Consider the following 20,333-nt stretch of genomic DNA (forward strand, 5'->3'; position numbering starts at 1 on the left):
GTAGGTTGACAAGTGAGTATGAAATACCTGTCTGTGAACATCTTTTTGTGCATTTCAAGAATTATTTTAAAATCAGAATGTTTTTATCGAATATTTGCATATAAGTCGTCAAATTTGACATTTTTTTTTTTTAATCTGGTATTTAAAATATTTAATTTTGCTGTTCAGTTACAATAATTTACACCTAAAGGACCAAAATTAAACTCTTATGATCCATAAGCATTCATAATTACATACTGCAAGTAATGTTAATAGTCAATATAATAAACCTTCATCTTTATTGAAGCCTCTCTTGTTTCTACAGCAGTTCTCTAATCTATCTCAATAGATTTCTAGTGTACAGCTCATATAGATTTGGTCAGTGACAAGGGTTAGAGTAGTCTTGTAGAACATTTACTTGTAGCTGTGAAAAGCCCACATTCATCAGAGGATTAGGTCGATCAGATTGTACCAGGATCAATGGAAGGACTGTGTGATCCCTCTTAGGCTGTAATGTGTTCACCTTCTTTGGAGAGAATTCACATACACACACATTTCTCTGTCTTAAAGCCATTTATCTCAGAATGTCAAATCACAATAATTAACCATTATTGATCTTAAATTCAATTAACTTCATTAACACAGGTCATGATGAGGGTGCTTGTAAGGGAAAGCATCTTGACAAGTGTCTTTTCTTATATGACATTGAATGTTCACAATCATGGCTATAAACTATTCATATTGTGCCACAGGAACATCTTTTAAAAATGACAAGAGTTTGGTTGGTGTCTCTGGAATGACATTTTAATCCCCTCCCCCTCATCTTCTAGTTCTCAGGGTTTTCCAGCAAATTTTCTATTCAGGAATCAGTGAACCATTTGTTTCCAGCACATTATCTTAGTGCGGTATTACTACAAAACCCACCTATTCAAATAACCTTCAGTTCAATAGCTAATGCTAGATAGAGACTCATTTACAAAAGCCTATATTAGTATAGTTAGCAAATGAGTGAAATGAATATTCAGTGCTTCTTTTTGCTATACATACAAAACAAGTTGGGGCCATCTCAGAGAGATAATCCTTGGAATCTCTGCTTTCTCCCAAGTCCTAAGATTCATATTGCAGTCAATAGTTGTTTTTCTTAATTGAGGACTGACTAAAGACTGTGAAAGGGCACAGAGCTTTGTTGGCCCACAGCAAACTCCCTTTTTTTTCATGGAGAAACTTCATTCTAAGTACAAGTCGACAAAAGCTGAAATTGTGATTGAAATCATTTGGATTTCTACTATACCATTCATACAGTTGTATGGAGTTTATTGTAAGGAGGCACTGCAACCAAAATAGCTATTGAAACTACTGTGTAAAGGACTTGAATGGGAATTTCAAGTTTGTAAGAAAAATGAAGGATCAGGTTGTAGGTCTTTTGGTAAGTTTTGAAGGTCTTAAGTAGTCACAATCATTTACAAACAAATCTCTGAGTAGAATGACTCACAGTAATATTTTGGGTGAAAACTTGATTTTTAGAAGCTTCACAATGAAGGCTGAAGCTCCAGATGTGTGTTAATATTACTATAACCGAACACAAATGGCAAGCTGGTGTTAACAGTTATTCTAACACTTGTTAAGATGTAAACAGATTAGGAACGACCAAAGGTGTGGGAGGATTACAGAAAGTTAACAAGGTGTAAAAAATTTTATTTTTTCTTTCCTCAGTCTAAAAAAATGGTAAACCCATAATCAGAAGACTGAGAAATGTGGATGAAGAAAAATGACATCAGTTTTGTTCAGAAAGAGATTTCTGTGACACCTAAATGGTCATTCTCATTCTATCACTACATTTGCTATTTCCCTTCCACTATACAAAACACTTGCTGAAAAGAAGCAGGGCAGAAGCAGAATGGTTTGATTGCTGCATTTGAAGAAACTAAAGTTCCTTTACATAATCTGTTTGCTCAGTGAAGGATTATAATAATTAAGAGCTATTAGAGCCATATTGAGAACTTTTATCCTCATGCCTGCTTATCCTGGAGTTGGCTGTGAATCTTGTATTAGTTTGTTGAATGCCCTGTGTGTTTCTCAGATTTAAAGATGTCACCCAAATACTGATATCAAGCAGAGATTGTGTCACTGTGTGTTTTAATACCAATTTATACAGAGAATTTGGCTTTGTCTTACCAGGATGGTGACAGGAACTTCCATTTAAAACAAACAAACAAACACAACAGAGAAATATTTTTATTCTTTGAGGATTCCAGTAAATATTTTTGTCCATTTGAGGAAATCATAGTTCCGTGCTTAGAAAAAAGTCTACAGAGTCAAAAGGAATTTACCTCCCAAATCAAAAGTAGACTCAAAGCATAACTTCTTGAAGCTGTTTTGTCTGTTTATGAGCACTTATTTACCACTGTAGTATGTGTTTGCATGGAGTGGGAACCCTTAACAAGTCTATACTGCAGACCAAGCAACCGTTTTGGAAATGAACAGAGAACCAGTTTTGTCTTGGAGTGGATCACATTTATTCATGATGAATAATTTATATGGCAAATGTAGGTTTGTGTGTTGTTTTTTGTTTTTTTTTTTCTTCTGTTACTAATGCACATACTAATTGTATTTGTTAAGTTTATGTGAATATTTTCAGACCTTGGTGATGTTTGTGAACTGTTTACTTCAACAATTTGTGTCTGGCTCTTGAATCCCTGGTGGTCTTTCCCCATCGTGTCTGGTTAGCTGACTCAACCTCCTGATGGATAATGAGGCACTTTCTTCTCCTGTGAATGCTGCTAATTTGTAACTTTGTTGTAGTGCATCCCTTCCCAGTAATGTGAAAGGGTGGGGGGTGAAGGAAGAGAAGATACAACTTGGCCCTAGCTGGGGGGTCAGATGCCCACCAAAGCCACACTATCACTCCCCTTCTTAGATGGATGGGGAAGAGGCAAAATATAACAAAAATGCATGAGTCAAGATAGAAAAAATTTAATAAAATGCAAAGCCAAAGCAAAGGCTATGCACAGAAGCAAAAGCAAACAAAGATACCATTCTTCACTTCCTATCAAGACAGACAATGCTGGGTCACTCCCGGGAAGTAGGGCTTCAATATGCGTAGCAGTTGCTCCAGTGGGGCAGACACCATCAGTTGCTTCTTTCGCTTAACCTTTATATCTGAGCTGACATCATATGGCACAGAATACCCCTTTGGTCAGTTTGGGCTAGGTTAGCCAGCCTAGCCGTGTGCCCCTGCAAGATCCTGGCCATCCCTCAGCCTACTGTTGGGGGAGGGGAAATGCTGTAAAAGCACAGCCTTGGTTCAGCAGTAGCCAAAACACTGGTGTGTTATCAACACCCAGCTACAGCACTACAAAACGCAGCATTAGAAAGATACTCTGGTGAGAACTGACTCTCAGCCAAACCCAATACAATGTTGATGACACAGGAACACCAAGACTGAGCTGACTCAGACTGAACAACAGTTGAGAATTCCTAGTAGGTGCTCAGAATCCCTGTTACTCCTTTGCCCACTTTATCTAGTTGTGATTGTGCTTGTGAACGGTTGTTTATGTGGTGACAGAGAGGGCCAAAAAGGTTTTTTTCTCATTTTTCAGCCTGATAAGAGAGTAGTTTCAGGCCTGTGCTCATAGGGGCTGTAAAATCTCTGCTTCTGCCCAAGAGTGCAAAGGGGGAAGGAGGATTAGTTCCACAAAATGCCAAACAAGGAAGGTTCTTTTGTCCTCACTGGAGTCCGTTTTGCTTCTTAGCCCTTCTGCTTGTTTACTGTGATCCTCCACTGCTTCTGATAAGCAACTGAGGACTGTTTACACCTTCTCTACAGCTGTAATACTTCTGGTAGTCGCTTGTATGTGTGACTGCAGATTTAGGACAAAACCTCTAAGAATTTTGTTTTTCCTGACCAGGCATAGTTGCTGAACTGGTACTCTTGGTAAGTTTCTTATAAGCATGTTGTTCACTTCTAGCCATACAGTAATGACATCTGAAGATAAGTCTTATGTTAGAAAATCTCTTTAAGGATCTGTCCTTTTTTTTTTTTTTTTTTTTTTTTTTTTTTCATTATACATGGGAGTAATTTGGGCCTTCTAACCATACAGTAACCCTGTCTATAGAAGAGTAACTGCAGTGTGATGGAATCATGTGCTGTTCTATACATTTGAAAGAAGTGGTGTTGTGTTTCATGGGTGGGTAATTTGAGCAGATTTTAGAAAAACCCTGCTCAGCAGTTTGGATTCAGGCAGCTTAGGCCCCAGGCAGAAATCAAGGCAGAGCACAGCTTCAGAGAAGAGAGGCATGATCCATCACGTTACATCTCCAGCATGGTTCTGGTGGAACAGGGCTTCACAGCTTACCTGATGTCCTGCTTTGCACTGGGAGGAAAAAGCTCTTTGGAGGAGAATTGTGACAATGCCTGTTCTTACTTCAAAAACTATTTGTTTTTTCTCCATTGTAAAAAGAAGTTTGCAGGCAATCTGCAGATTTGTTGTTAATTGGATCCCAGCAGCTTGGCTCAGACAAGAATTGTAACTGCAGACTCTGGATTGTGCACAGTGCATGCACCTATAGGTATTTCAGTGGGTATTATATCCTTAATACTTGTTTAAGCTGGAAGTTGGCAATTATTTTCAATTATATACATATAGTGTACTCACAGAAACACACTGTGAAGAAGCAGAGGAACAGAAACAAATTTAAGCCACCTTCTCATGTTTTGTGTAAATAGCTGCATTATATCTGTTAACCTACAGGAATTACAGGCTTCTTTACTTGTTTTCATGTCTGGCACTAGGCAAGTAATTTTTAACTTCTTTGGATGTCTTTGATTCTTCCATAGGGTTGCTGAGAAGAATAAAACACTTGTCAAAGCTTCTGAACACCTCAACAAAGTGATAGAACCATAGAATAGTTGGAAGGGACCATAAAGATCATCCAGTTCCAACCACCCTGCCTTGCACCAGGACACATTCCACTAGACCAGGTTGCTGCTGTCCAGTAGTGCTGAGTTGTTTCTAAGCCATCATCTAATATTATGGCCTCCTCTTTTTTTCAAGTGTGTATTTAATGAAGGTGATAATACATAAATCACAGCATATTAGGCATTGGAAAGGACCTCTAGAGGTCATCGGGTCCAACGTGCCTGTCAAAGCAGGATCACCTAGGGTGGGCCATACAAGAGCACATCCAGGTTTGCTTTTAAAGAAAAAGACTCCACAACCTCTCTGTGCAACCTGTTCCAGTGCTCCATCACCTTCACAGTAGACAGTTCTCTGCATGTTGAGGTGGAACTTCCTGTGTTCTAGCTTATATCCATTTATTCCTTGTCCTGTTACTGGCTGCCACTGAAAAGAGTCTGTCCCCTTCCTCTTGACACCCACCCCTCAGACATTTATAGATATTAATAGACATTATAGACATTAATCAGATCTCCTCTTAGCTATGGATGGGAATCCCTCATTTAACAAACATCTAAACAATATTTGGTTTCAGAAAAACAAATGCCTCCCTTACCAGAATTAGTAGCAATTTTTTAGTGTTTCCTCATTTGTAAGTGACATGTAAGATATTTTCATATGCAACATAAAGCCTAGAGTGAATCCTGTATCCTGTAACCTCCTTTAAACTACACAGAAAGCAAGGGGAATTTGGGATACAGTGACATGAGGAAAAGATGCTTGCTTTATTCTGCATTAAGATGGTCCACATTTTAAGAATAACTTTTCTTGTTATAATTTCTTCAGTGCATATTCTTGTCCATGTAATTCTCAACTCTTACAGTTGATTTGAGCTCTCTGAAGTTGCTCCAAATGTAATACCAGTTCAGGATGCTGGATCAGAGCAGCTGGCTAGCTTCCTCTGGCCTATTTCTGAGCTCTCTGTAGCAGACAGCTGCAGTATTTTCATGAAGAACAAACACAAGTACACTTCAAAGTTTCTAGTACCTAATGTTAGCCACCCACTAGACTGGCATGCTATCTCTCATCCATCCACACTGATTCCCGATAACTTAATGCTACATTATTACTGGCATGAAAAGACTGCAGATTTATCAACATACAAAAATTCCAGCTAAACAAGCATTAACCATGCACATCACATCAAATTAACTTGTTCAAAATTAATATTCTTGACCTTGCCAGTGGGCAGAATAATCAGTCTTGCAGCAGGATCATACTCCAGTTCGAGGTACCAACGACTTCAGCCGATGTGCAAGAGAAGTACTGACCTCTCCACTTGGAAATAACATTTCTTTCCCATAATAGACAGTCCTGCCTCTATGAAACAGAACCTTTGACCTTTCTAACAGGAATAATGTCCCTGTCAAGGTGCTGGGTAATCAGTATTGCCATGCCCATTTAGAGACAGTGTTGTCATTTGCCACTCTTGTAAACAGGGCAGCCACTTCTGCCTCCCATTTCCATCGCCTAATGAGGAATATGCTAACATCTCTGCCAAGTAGTGAAGTCTCAAATACAATTTCAGTTACATGTGTATTATCAGTCGGTCTTGATACAGAAATAGCTCATGTTGTGGGTGAAATGTTTGCCTTTCTTCCTGTAAGTGAAAGGCCTGCAGAGTGGGAGTTTTCTACCAGACTGATATAATTCTTTTGTATGCCTTCATTTGCATTAGGTCTTTGACTGACTCCATCCGCCAGGCTGGTTTTGTCTTGCCTCTGCTCGTTAATTTTGTGAGTAAGGTTCATTGGCATGGTCAAATCATCTCCGTGGTGCTGTTTCCCTGGACTTGTGTTTAGACTGAGCCCCTTCTTAACTCTGAATGGTTCCACTGAAACTGGGAACTTTTGGAGGTTTTCTCATCAATTACCTAAATATTCTGGTTATTTTTAGGTGGTTAATGTTTGCTCTATAACAAACGAGGAATGATATTTGGGAGAAGGCTCTGCAGTGCCATCAAGCACTGGCTGTGGTGGGAGCAACCCTCTTGTGGCATCTCGGCCTGGGAAGCAGAACTGGGGGGCAGCCTGCAGAGAAAATTTTGCTAGCAGAGTCCTGCTCACTGCTTTATTTTATTATCTGTTCTAATCCTTTTTTCCTTTCTGTCTAGGAATATAATATTAATCCCATAAGCATTGGGAGCATTCCTGCTCCCAATCCCTTTCTGCTGTTCTCTTTTTTTTATTCCAGGCATGAAGTGTGTATGGGTTTAGGTCTTCTAAGGGTTGAGAAGATTTTATTTTTTTTTCAAGATACACTCAAAATCAGATAGATTGGGAAATGACCCTTGGTATTACACAATGATTTCAAACCATGCATAAATAAATAATAAATAATAAAACTGGCTGTAACTTTCTTCACTAAAAAGCTATTTGGTTAAAGCCAGAGTGTTTCCCAGGGAATGAATGTTTTTGATAAACTTTTATAGTTAAGCATTTTTTTCATGTGAGAAGAATATTTTAATCTTTTGGTACTTTTTCAAGGAAAGAGCTTATATACTAGTTTAAATATACCCCAGTAAGCTAATTAAAATAAAAATCTTGGCAAAAAAAATCCCTGTAATTAAACCAAGACATTTCAAAAGTATCTAAATGAAATATTTAGATAGATCCAAGCCAAGACACATGGTCTCAGATGCATTTTTCAGGAAATAAGGGAAGAATTGTGCAATTAATTTGGTTTTGGAGAACAATAAAATGCATCTTTAATGCTATGGTTTTGAATTTACAAATAAACTGCAGAGGTGTGTGTCTGACCATGTTACTTGGTGGATGTTGCTGTGGAAGGGATGAAAACCATGCAGTGCTTATTCCTCTTTCTATTGAAGATTTCTAGCAGCTGGGGTTTGAGCTGGTAGCTGTTCTGCTTATGGGCATTTTGGAAGACTGATGAGTTAGGCCCAGGACAAAGTAACAGCTTTTTTTAGCTTCATGGAGGCTTCTTCTACCTGCACAAATGTAACAGACTGGTGATATTTCTCTGCTTTTGTATAGTAGACCTCTGGTGTCTCTGTAGAGCCAGATGTATGAGTTTGTTATTAGTGTATATACAATATGCAGATCATTTTGGGCAGTGATGGATCACAATTTATTTCCATTGGCAAAGAAGTGATCCATAGCTCAGTTATGAAGGTAATTCCCTCTTGTGTGGAAATGAATTGAATTATACCTTGGCTTACTGTTATGTATTGATATCAGATGTGTTAATTTCATTATTACCCAGCAATTTAGTTAGTAATTGTAAGTAATATTAATGAGGGAACTGCTTGTTCTTGACCTCTCTGTTACTACTTCTGCAGTAGGTTTCTGTCAAATAGTATGTCACAGTGATACTATTGCTCAACTTGCTGGCATTTTCTCATGGTTTATGGTGCTCTGTGGGATGTAAACTAAAAACTTTTTTGAAAGCTGGCATTGTTTTTCTCAGAAAAAAACAAGAAACCCAGAACCACCTAATTTGTTTCATTGTCATTCTTGCTAACTTCTTCTGCCATTAGAAATACCTTTAAAGTTGGGTGTGTTTTTTTCTCTTCCTCAGATTTTGCTGCTGAAGCATTGAAGTAGTTTTACAACTGCTTCAAACATTTACTCTGCAGTTGAAAATTATGGAACTGTGGTGTTTTTCCTATAGGTACTTAACCAAACAAGAAATTTCTTGGCCATGGACCTCTTGGTCCTTCTTTCTGTTGTACTGAAGCTGTTACCTTCATCTATATTTATGAATACAGATCATCTCTGTCCCCTGGCTGCAGAGAAGGCTCCTTTCCACAAGTGCCTATAGTGAATCCAGTACTCTGTGCTAATGTGGGACTAAAGTTCGGCCTTAACTCTCTCTTCTCTTCTGTCCCACAGGCTGGTAACAATTTAACGAGGTTTTCTGAGAATGAGACACGTCAACCACTGTAAAGTGACTTGTAGTGGTATTGCCAAACCTTTGAATGTGCTGAGCCTGCCATTGCATTGCCCTGAAGGCAAGTGGTTAGGTGGCTGGCCCTTGAAGTAAGGAATCAGAAGCTGATGGCATAAACTCCAGTCAGAGAAGGTGTTTTCAGTCTCAGGCAACAATATTTCCTTGAGCATCTTCATCGCTTGCATAAATCTTTGGTTGAGGAAGTTGAGGGTAATGTCATGTTTCATCCCTTCTCTCCTTTTTGCAAGGGAAAGAGCAGAAGGAGTTGTTCAGACTGTCAGTTTATCGAAGTTGCACATTGCTGAGTTAAATTCCATGCTGTCGTTTGTGCCTCATTTCCCGCATTTCTGGATCAAAGGCTGATGTCACAAGTTGACTTCACAACTTCAGCTTAGGAAGGAGAACAGCTATAGAGAAGGCAGCTCCTGGTTAACACGCAAATATGCTTGATAGTTGGTGAAAAGGGCAAAGAAAGCATGAAAGGTAAATAGATTTATATTTAAATGAGCCACATGCTGGAGGTTTTCCCTAATGTATAAGTCACTCTCTAAAAAAACATGAATGTGACAATACAAGTGTTTCAGTCCAAACAAAATTCTTAAGACTTAAACAGTAAGAAAAAGAAAGATGTAAAGGAAAACACATTAATTAGGGGCTTGATTCTGTGATACGTGTTTGCATTGGTGAGCACCAGTCCCCAGGAAGAGTTTTCTGTGGTGTGCAGGGATGGAGCCCAGGGCTTTGGTATGTGATGTGTTGGTATGTGCTGGGCACAGGGGTTACAAACTCCCACCAGCACTCAGTGGACAAAGAGAGCAAAAGATAGGTACACTTAAAGAGTGCTTTGGTGTGAATAAGTGTGAATGAGATCTTTATAATGCAGGCAGTATGTCAATAACCTTGGATTGTCTTTACCTTATAAAAAGGGAATTATTCTTCAGTTTCACAACAGAGGCAAAGGAATAGGAGCTATAAAAGAAAAACTGTTTCCTCAGGCTGGAAAAGAGAAAGGGTTATCTTTGCTTCTAAATCGCATGTTTCATGCTGTCATTCCTTCCTTCTATCCTTCCTTATTCTTACCACTAGGATATGGTATGGTTGAGAGAAAGGTAGTTGATAACTAGTTGTTTACACATTATCAGTAGTTATTTAACATTTTTCAGCTTTAAAGAATAATTTGAACTTCTTTGGTCTCATTTGCTACAGTTTTTAGTGTAGTTCAGAAACATGATGGAACAAATAATTAAGATGGAACCAATATATACCATCCAGAGGAGAAGGAAAATATTGAATGAAATCCACTGCATCAGATTCTTTGTAGTGGTTTCATTGCAGAATAGGTGGTGATTCTTACTGCAAATTTCTGACATGCCTGTAATATACATTAAATAGTTATTGTTTCAAAATATTTGGAAAAAGCATAAGTGAGCAAAATAGCACATCTATTTCATTAGAGTACAGATATGTGTTGTTAAAGTCTCATTTCATGTCAGCATCTTTGAAACATCATATAGTAAAGTTTTTCACATAATTAGGATAGGATAGGATAGGATAGGATAGGATAGGATAGGATAGGATAGGATAGGATAGGATAGGATAGGATAGGATAGAATTAACCAGGTTGGAAAAGACCTTTGAGATCGTCAAGTCCAACCTATCATCCAACACTAACTATTCAACTAAACCATGGCACCAAGCACCCTATCCAGTCTCTTCCTAAACACCTTCAGTGATAGTGACTCTACCACCTCCCTGGGCAGCACATTCCAATAGCCAATCACTCTTTCTATGAAGAACTTCTTCCTAACATCCAGCCTAAATCTCCCTTGGCACAGCTTGAGACTGTGTCCTCTTGTTCTGGTGCTGGTTGCCTGGGAGAAGAGACCAACCCCCACCTGGCTACAACCTCCCCTCAGGTAGTTGCAGATGGCAATTCTTTCAAATTATGTTCCCTCTATATTAAAAAGAGGACCCTTGGTGCATGAATTTTCTGCATTATCTGAGCTGAAATACCTAATCACTATTATGTGTTGCTCTTAAGTGGTATGTTAGCTTTGTATGCTTGGAAGAAGATTCACTACCATTCATCCATGTGAAAGAACAGTAGTGAATATTTTGTATTACCTAATGAATGAAGAAATACACCATGTGAAACTAAAAGCCTGCTTTCGTTGTTACTTTAACAGTTGTTTTGTCTCTTGTGGTTTTCTGATAACATTTAAACATATTTTCCTTGAAAGAACTCTATATGTGATATCTGCTATAGTGTTCTACATTTTTTCTCTCTGTTGGTTAAAGGAGGTCTTTTTCGGGGTGTAAACTATTATCTTTGCACTATTGCCTGAATAAATAAGCTATAGATTATTCAGTGTGTTTAAGATACAGATACCCACATGTTCCATATGTGTAGCAGAGGAAGTCAGAAGTATCTTCAGCCATAGACTCTATGGGAAATGTGGGGAGTTTATTGAAGTGTCTAATTGTATTTGTGAGAAATTGCAAGTAAATTTTAAATCACATTTAATAAAGAACAGTCATGTTCTATTTTTGGTTTCTTGCTTCTTGCTATGCATTATATAGAATTAGATAATTATGATCAGTGAGTGATTCTTCTCTTAATATATGTTCTACATCTATTAAGTATACCTAAGTTTCCTTACCTAAGTTAGGACAAACTTAGGTATACTTAATATATGTAGAGCATGTGCACAGAAGTACCATGGAAAAAAAAAACTGTTTACTGTCAGCTCCCAGCCATCCACTTCAGGAAGAGTATCTTAGATTTACATCACCAGTTGCATTACTTGAGAGGAGGAAAAAAGACAGGATCCCTGTTGGGTGTCCATATAGCTTATGCTGAGTAAATATTGACAAAGTAGTCTAAAGAGCAAACACTTTGACATTTGTAAGGTCCACTGGAAGGTCTTGTGTATATTTATACAGCAAGAATGAGTACAGCATACCAATTTTCTTGAACTAGCTCCTGAAATAATTCTGCATGGACTTTCTTGTTGAGAAAGGTGTGTTTAAATATGAATGGGTCATTTGTTACACCCATTATGAATTGCTCTTAGTGAGTTGTTTCAAAAGGTTGAGTCACCTGCTTTTACCATCTCCCCCTCTAAAATATGATACTCCTAATAATGATTCCATTAAAAAGATCTCTTTTATTATTATTATTGTAACTGGGGATTTTTTTACTTTGTAGATTTTTTTTTTTTTAATGTTTGTTGTACTCTATATTTATTAAAGATTGAGTCTCAAAACTGTAATGAGCAAAAAATGCTTGCTTAATTTAAATTGTGAATCTGTCTGTTAAGAAATGCATTAGGGGTAGGAGAAGCATAAGACATATTAATTGACAGACAGGAACTGCTGTCTCTGAGGTTGATACAAGTAATTTATTACTTTAGAAATGAATGCCACCTCCAGAATGTGCTTCATTAATTTCAAATTTAGTTTTAATTTCAAGCTGTTGCCCCTTGAGAAGAATAAGGTGGCAAATTATGTTTGAAGAGCAGATTTTTTTTTTCTTGCTCTGAAGAAACACTAAATTTTAACTGTTTAATTTTACAAATAAGTACACTTCTTTGGCTAAAACACTTAATCAAAAGTATGATCAGCAGAAGCTAACTCATTTTTTCTTCTTTTATAATAGCCTATGTTTCAGATGAACTAAAAGCAGCTGCACTGGTGGAAGAAGATGTGGAAACCGATGAAAATGCAGTTGATGGGGAGCCTTCAGCAAAATATGCATGTCCAGACAAAGACTTCAGTAAGAACTGCCAAAGCTACCAAAACTCTCCAGCAGCCGAATTTTCTAGCCATGAAATGGACAGTGAGTCACATATCAGTGAGACAAGTGACCGCATGGCAGACTTCGAGAGCAGCTCTATTAAAAATGAGGAAGAGAGCAAGGAGGTTTCAATACCACTGGAAGACTCTACTGTATCTGATAGTTTAGAACAAATGAAAGCTGTATATAATAACTTTCTCTCCAATTCTTACTGGTCCAATCTCAATTTGAACCTTCACCAGCCAATTTCAGAAAAAAACAATGGGAGCAGCAGTAGTAGCAGCAGCAGCAGTAGCAGTTGTGGAAGTGGCAGCTTTGACTGGCACCAGACTGCTATGGCTAAAACACTGCAGCAAGTTTCTCAGAGTAGAATTCTTCCTGAACCAAGTCTTTTTAGCACAGTTCAATTGTACAGACAAAGCAGTAAACTTTATGGCTCTATATTTACCGGAGCCAGTAAATTCCGCTGTAAAGACTGCAGTGCTGCCTATGATACTTTAGTAGAATTAACAGTGCACATGAATGAAACGGGACATTATCGAGATGACAACCATGAAACTGATAACAATAACCCCAAAAGATGGTCCAAACCTCGTAAACGTTCTTTGCTTGAAATGGAAGGGAAAGAAGATGCCCAGAAAGTATTAAAGTGTATGTACTGTGGTCATTCATTTGAATCTCTTCAGGATTTGAGTGTTCATATGATCAAAACAAAACACTACCAAAAAGTGCCTCTGAAGGAACCTGTTACACCTGTAGCAGCAAAAATTATCCCAGCTACTAGAAAGAAAGCATCACTGGAACTTGAACTTCCAAGTTCTCCAGACTCCACAGGTGGGACACCAAAAGCAACAATCTCAGATGCCAACGATGCACTTCAAAAGAATTCTAATCCTTATATTACACCAAATAATCGTTATGGTCACCAGAATGGTGCCAGCTATGCCTGGCACTTTGAGGCAAGGAAATCGCAAATTCTGAAGTGCATGGAGTGTGGAAGTTCGCATGACACTCTGCAGGAGCTCACGGCTCACATGATGGTGACAGGACATTTTATTAAAGTCACTAACTCTGCCATGAAAAAAGGGAAACCAATTATAGAAGCCCCAGCAACACCAACAGTAACATCCTTAGTAGATGAGAAAGTCCAGTCTGTGCCACTAGCTGCCACCACTTTTACGTCTCCTTCCAATACACCTTCTAGTGTTTCCCCTAAATTAAATGTTGAAATAAAAAAAGAAGTAGATAAAGAAAGAGGCATTGCTGAGGACAAAATGAAAGACAAAGAGAAGTCAAGTGAAGATGAGGAGAAGTATGATATCTCCTCAAAATACCATTACTTGACCGAAAATGACCTTGAAGAAAGCCCTAAGGGGGGATTAGATATATTGAAGTCTTTGGAAAACACAGTTACATCAGCTATAAACAAAGCCCAGAATGGCACACCAAGCTGGGGTGGCTACCCCAGCATTCATGCTGCCTATCAGCTGCCAAATATGATGAAGCTGTCATTGGGTTCATCTGGGAAGAGTACACCATTAAAACCTATGTTTGGGAACAATGAACTAGTATCACCGACTAAAAACCAGCCCTTGGTGTCTCCACCAAGCAGCCAGACCTCACCTGTGCCAAAAACAAACTTTCATGCCATGGAAGAATTGGTAAAGAAGGTCACTGAGAAAGTGGCTAAAGTGGAGGAAAAAATGAAAGAGCCTGAAGGAAAGCTTTCTCCAATGAAGCGTGCAACACCTTCGCCATGCAGTAGTGAAGTCAGTGAACCCCTTAAGATGGAACCCTCCAGTGACGGTGGCTTTAAAAGCCAGCAGAACAGCCCAGTCCCTCAGAGAGATGGTTGCAAGGATAGTCCAACTATAGAACCTGTGGAAAACGGGAAGGAGCCTGTTAAGTCCATTGTAAGTTCCTTAAGTAGTAGCACGGCTATCATTACTGATCACCCTCCTGAACAGCCATTTGTGAATCCATTAAGTGCGCTGCAATCTGTAATGAATATTCACCTCGGGAAGGCAGCAAAGCCATCTTTGCCTGCTTTGGATCCAATGAGCATGCTTTTTAAAATGAGCAACAGTTTGGCTGAAAAGGCTGCAGTGGCCACTCCACCTCTACAGTCCAAAAAACCAGACCATTTAGACCGTTATTTTTATCATGTCAACAATGACCAACCCATAGATTTGACGAAAGGCAAGAGTGACAAAAGCTGCTCTTTGGGTTCAGCGCTTTTGTCATCCACATCGACATCTTCTGCATCTTCTTCATCTACAGTGACAACAGCAAAGACATCTGCAGTCGTGTCATTCATGTCAAACTCGCCGCTACGCGAGAATGCCTTGTCAGATATATCTGATATGCTGAAGAACCTGACAGAAAGTCACACATCAAAATCTTCCACACCTTCCAGCATATCTGAGAAATCTGACATTGATGGTACCACAATAGAGGAACCAGAAGAGAGTACACCAGCTCAGAAAAGGAAGGGACGTCAGTCTAACTGGAACCCTCAGCACTTGCTCATATTGCAGGCCCAGTTTGCAGCTAGTTTACGGCAGACTTCAGAGGGGAAATACATCATGTCAGACTTGAGCCCTCAAGAAAGAATGCACATTTCCAGGTTTACGGGACTTTCGATGACCACAATTAGCCACTGGCTAGCCAATGTGAAATACCAGCTCCGAAGGACAGGGGGAACTAAGTTCCTTAAAAATCTGGACACTGGACACCCAGTGTTCTTTTGTAATGACTGTGCTTCACAGATCAGAACTCCTTCAACCTATATCAGTCATCTTGAGTCCCATCTGGGTTTCAGGTTAAGAGACTTGTCCAAACTGTCCAGTGAACAGATTAACAATCAGATAGCACAAGCAAAGTCACCATCTGAAAAACTGGTGACGTCCTCTCCAGAGGAAGATATCGGAACTGCTTATCAGTGCAAACTTTGTAACCGGACTTTTGCAAGCAAGCATGCTGTTAAACTTCATCTTAGTAAAACACATGGGAAGTCACCAGAGGATCATCTTCTGTATGTTTCGGAGTTAGAGAAGCAGTAGCATTTGCTTTTGATTAAAATAACTGTAATTTGCTTTGAGGAAAACTGTCAAAGACGCCTTAAAGCTACTGTTTAGTTCTTGGCACATGTTCCTATTTTAACTCCAGTTGCTCTGGGCTGAACTGTTTTGTATAACTGTACAGTGTTTAAATAGAGGTGCATAATCAGCTGTTGTTACTGGTAAAATATGAAGGTTAAAATGCAGTGGTAAGTGTTTGGAACTTTGTGTAAATTGGATTTAGTTGCTGTGCATCCCTCTGATGCATCAAGCTGCATGCATTAACAGACAGTTTAATTAAACATTTATAACTAATTCTGGTGCACTTTTTTCATGTGACCTAAGTGTGCTGGTATTTCTCACCCTATAATCTTTAGCCCTCTGAGTACTTTGAAGCACTTTTGCATTAATTTGGTAAAAATGTATGGATATGGGGTTTTTTAACCCTTACCAGCTTAGTTCCAATTAGTAATACGAACCTCCATTTTTGCAGAGGTGTCTCACACCTTGAAATTTAAAACTATAATTTTCACATTGAAACATAGGTGTATATATTGTATAGATTTCAAAATCTCTTATTGAAAATGTGATTGTGATTAATGCCATTTTCTTTTTCTCTTCAGCATTTTTAGCAACAGTGGGTTTTGTACCTGGCAAGCCCCAGGTGTACACTGTACCTATATATAGTGTATATTTCATTTTTTTTTAGATCTAACGGTTTTCCTTTTCAAATCCAGGCATTGTAAAGTGTATGATGAAAGATACCACAGATAACATTTATAAAGTATTCAGAAACATTATTCTTAAAGCAAATTATGTTTTGTTTTGTTTTGCTATACAGTACATCTATATTAATAGAGGTTCATGTTTAAATTATGCATATTTATTAGTGTTGCTATCATTTGTTTGTTGTGTTGTTTGGGTTTGGTTCTTTTTGGTTTGTTGTTTTTTTTGGGTTTGTTTTGGGTTTTTTTTTTTAACCGTCTGAAGAAACAGAAGCCATGGACTGCATTCCTGGCATGCATTCTAACTGTTTTGCACAACATGACTTTTAAAGGTATTTATTAGTAACAAAAATAATAAAAAAAATTAAATAAAAAGGTGAAAAATGGAAAATAAACTCAGTGCTCAAAGGGTTAAAACTATTTGAAAAACTTGTACTGTATTTCCTAAACATTGATAAAGCCTTTAAAATGTTTGTACTGTAATACTTTGCTTAAAAAGTTATGAGGCATTCTGTGATATAACCTCTTTTACTTATTTATAAGCGCTCTTGGTTGTTATTTCCTATTGTAGAATGCCTTTTTATTTCAATTGGTAACTTTCTGTTTTGTTCTGCCTAATTATTCTCCCAAGATTCCATACTGCAGCTTTATCTTTAGGCATATGAAAGGTAACCCGTGGTTACCAGCACACTAAGTGATTCTGTTCGTCTCCATTTTTGGCAGTTAATTTGCAGAAGTAACTGACAGCTGACACCATATGAGAATCTATGTATAAAATATTGGCATGTAAACAGCACAGACACTGTAATGCACTCTGTGCCCTGTTTTGTTGTTGACAATGAAGCACCATTATATGACTCTTCATATAACCTTTTTTTCTACAGCAGCATTAAAATTGTCTTTTTGCTATAATTTTGTGTTGCGTTCACAATTATGTCTGAAATGTGCTACGACTAACGAGCACATTAAAATTAAATTGTATGCTATCTGTTTATGACTGAAGCTTGAGTAGGTTTCTTCATCTGCCAGGTGCTGGCAGTCAAAAGCTGCACATAAATCACTGGAGTTTTAGTGAACTTTAGCATTTAAAGAGCAGGGTAGCACTTATTCAAAGGCTGCATTAACAGATTTTTTTTTCCCCCTGAAAAGATAAATGAGCGTTATAACTCCTTTTTAAACATCAGTGAGGCTGACTGCAAAGACAAAGAGGGGGTTTATAGGCAAATAGGTGTTTTGCTGTGCTGTGTATTCGGATCCAGGCAGATACTGGTACTCCCACCTTCCCTCTGAATGTAGTGAGCAAAGTCTGCAAGTTTCACCGGTGGGTGTTTCACTGCCTAGAAAATCCCTTTCCATCTACCCATCATTTTCACATGGCAGGAGCAAGACTTAAACTTTGTGATTTTGAAGCGAGTCCTCTTAGGGCCCTGCCTGCTGTTGTACAGCTTCACCAGCAAATAGCAAGAGGGGAAAAGAAGATAAATAAACACATGCCAAACAAATGCAAACAAGCGGGAGCATTTATATGGTAATGACAGACTTTTCCTGGTGTTGACAGGTCATCCCATCAAAACCATTGAAAACAATTTGCATCTCTGAAGCACCTGTATTACTATGCATGTAAATAATGTCTTTTGCCGGTCAGGTGAACTCAGAGTCTGGAGGTGGTTACATGGGAACCAAAACCACCATTACAGCAGTTAAGAATCATATCTCAAATGATAACTGGCATCTGAATGTCAAATGTACAGAGTTTCCTTAATTTTTTTAAGAAAATGCACTGTCTTCCAGTAAGCAACTGATTAAATCTTTGGTTCTTTCTTTCTGTCTCAGTTTGTCTGACTTTCCACCTTTTTTCCCATCTTCTGTTTTTCTTTCCATATTTCTCTATAATTGTAAAGGCTAGTACAATGTCTTCAAGAATGTGTTGGGAGTGTTCTCTTCACACTGTAGCAAATACTGCTAACCAGACACACTGAATGGGATTAGTGATGAGGGCTCTGGGCTTTTTCCTCCTCTTTTGGCTCACAATTGTACCTGATGTTAAGATTGTAGGCCTCCCCTCAGATTCCAGCGATAAAATTGGTGCATGCCATTTTACTGGTTGACTATACCATCGCAGGAGTTCTCTTCACTTACTTAGGAGAGGCAACCTGGCTAGCTAAAGTCTTTTATGAAGCCTCCTGGGTGGCTGTACACATTTTTTTGCAAATAGATGATCTCAATCTAAATGCATCCAAACTTTTTTTACCTCTACAGCAGAGAATTCCTCCTTTGAAGATTATAACAGCTAAATATAGTATATTTTTTTTTTGCAAGCCAGAAATTCACACATAAGGAGACTGGCAGATTATTGCATGTATTGTCAATCAATGTATTTTTAAGATTCACAATTGACTTATAATAGTAAGGCTAAAAGCTCTGTATGCAATACTGTTATCTGGGACATGGGAGGGAGTAAAATCAAGAGACTACAAAATCTTTTGCTGTGTTCCTAGTTCTAAAGTACAGTACCAAATGCCTGCACCCAGCCTGGTCAAAAACAGTTCCTGGGCCTGATTTGTCTAGGTCTAAATGTGCAGTGAGAAGATATGCTGGGTAAAAATTCAGGGAGCAACCATGTCTTTTAGTGTGCACCAGAAATGACTTTTTAATACATGTTTTAAATGCACTTGAAACTTTGCAAATGAATGGCTAGTCAGCACCTGCATATCCCAAATTTATTAAAATAAAGTTCAGCTTGCATTTCAGTACCTCCAGGACTGGCATACCAATGTGATTTCACATTATAAAGAATTCAGAGACTCAATGAACTAGAATAATGTTCTTTTCATCCATACACTGATATGTATATTGGCATGGTAACTATTAGTGCTAACCAAATCACCAACCTGGCTGTGTTAAATTTCCACACCCCCCCCACCCTGTTAGACAAATGCGAAGGTATGGAAGCAGGATTTTAAAATGTGCATATGGCTTCTGACTCTTCCTTTGCATTTGATATTTTCTTTAGAAATATGCAGATCAAGTGAGAGAGAAAACAAAATATCTCAAGAAAGAGCTTAAAAATTAAATTGTGATAGGGTGAGAAGAGCTTTAAATCACAGGTGTATAAAGGTGACCCTGGTCTAACCCCACCCAAGTAGTGGCTTGTTGCGGCATACTGTATATCTTCCAGCCATCACATTTACGCAGTATCTTAAAATAACATTTGTGATAAATGTGCAATTTAACTAATTTATGGTGCTATGATGTGCTCAGGGCTACATGCAAAATGAAAATCTTAAATGGAGCTTGAACAGCTCACTTCACAACAAGAAATCAATATGCCAGATCTTAGAGAGCTGTTCACTGGAGTCAACATTTAGCAAAAAAAGCTCGGTGAATGTATCTTTAAGTTTTAGTGAGTAAGAGATCTATAATTAACTGAAATATGACATTTAAGCTAATGCAAGGAACTGTTTCTGAAACTGAAGTCTTTCTAGAACCTTTTATTTTTGTATTAAAAGTATATGGTTTTAATTACACTTTTGTGGTAAACGCTGTGCGGATTTTTAACCAAACCAAGGCAGCTTAGTGTTACCAATAGGGGAATTCTCTGTTGCATTTTGATATGGCTGAGTGTCTTGCTATATAAAACTCGACACAGATATGACTCTGCGTTTTATGACAGCAAAAATTTTGGCTATGTTTTGAGATTAAAAAAGAAAATAAAAATCCTGGCATGTATTGAAGGGGAGAACCTTGTTTAATTTTGCAAGTTCTTATTCCAGCTGCAACAGAAAAAGAACTAACTGTGGTGCAAGGGGGAACAGAGACAACTGGTAATAAAGCTAAACTTAATAAATGTTGTATTTTAAACTATGCCTCCAGAGAGAGAGACATATTTCCTAGAAAAAGATCTAAT

The 20,333-nt window shown here is 38.2% G+C and overlaps 1 protein-coding gene across 1 annotated transcript in view; it reads left to right on the forward strand.

The window, feature by feature from the left end:
- Nucleotides 1-16,613, forward strand: part of TSHZ3 (teashirt zinc finger homeobox 3) — a 64,388-nt gene extending 47,775 nt beyond the window's left edge. The window contains exon 2 of the mRNA XM_054170161.1: nucleotides 12,505-16,613. Coding sequence (XP_054026136.1) covers nucleotides 12,505-15,704 — 3,200 coding nt within the window. The 3' untranslated portion in view covers nucleotides 15,705-16,613. The remainder of the gene's footprint in view (nucleotides 1-12,504) is intronic.
- The last annotated feature ends 3,720 nt before the right edge of the window (nucleotides 16,614-20,333 follow it).

This window comes from Dryobates pubescens, chromosome 19, assembly GCF_014839835.1.
Source record: "Dryobates pubescens isolate bDryPub1 chromosome 19, bDryPub1.pri, whole genome shotgun sequence".
NCBI classification, from domain to species: domain Eukaryota; kingdom Metazoa; phylum Chordata; class Aves; order Piciformes; family Picidae; genus Dryobates; species Dryobates pubescens.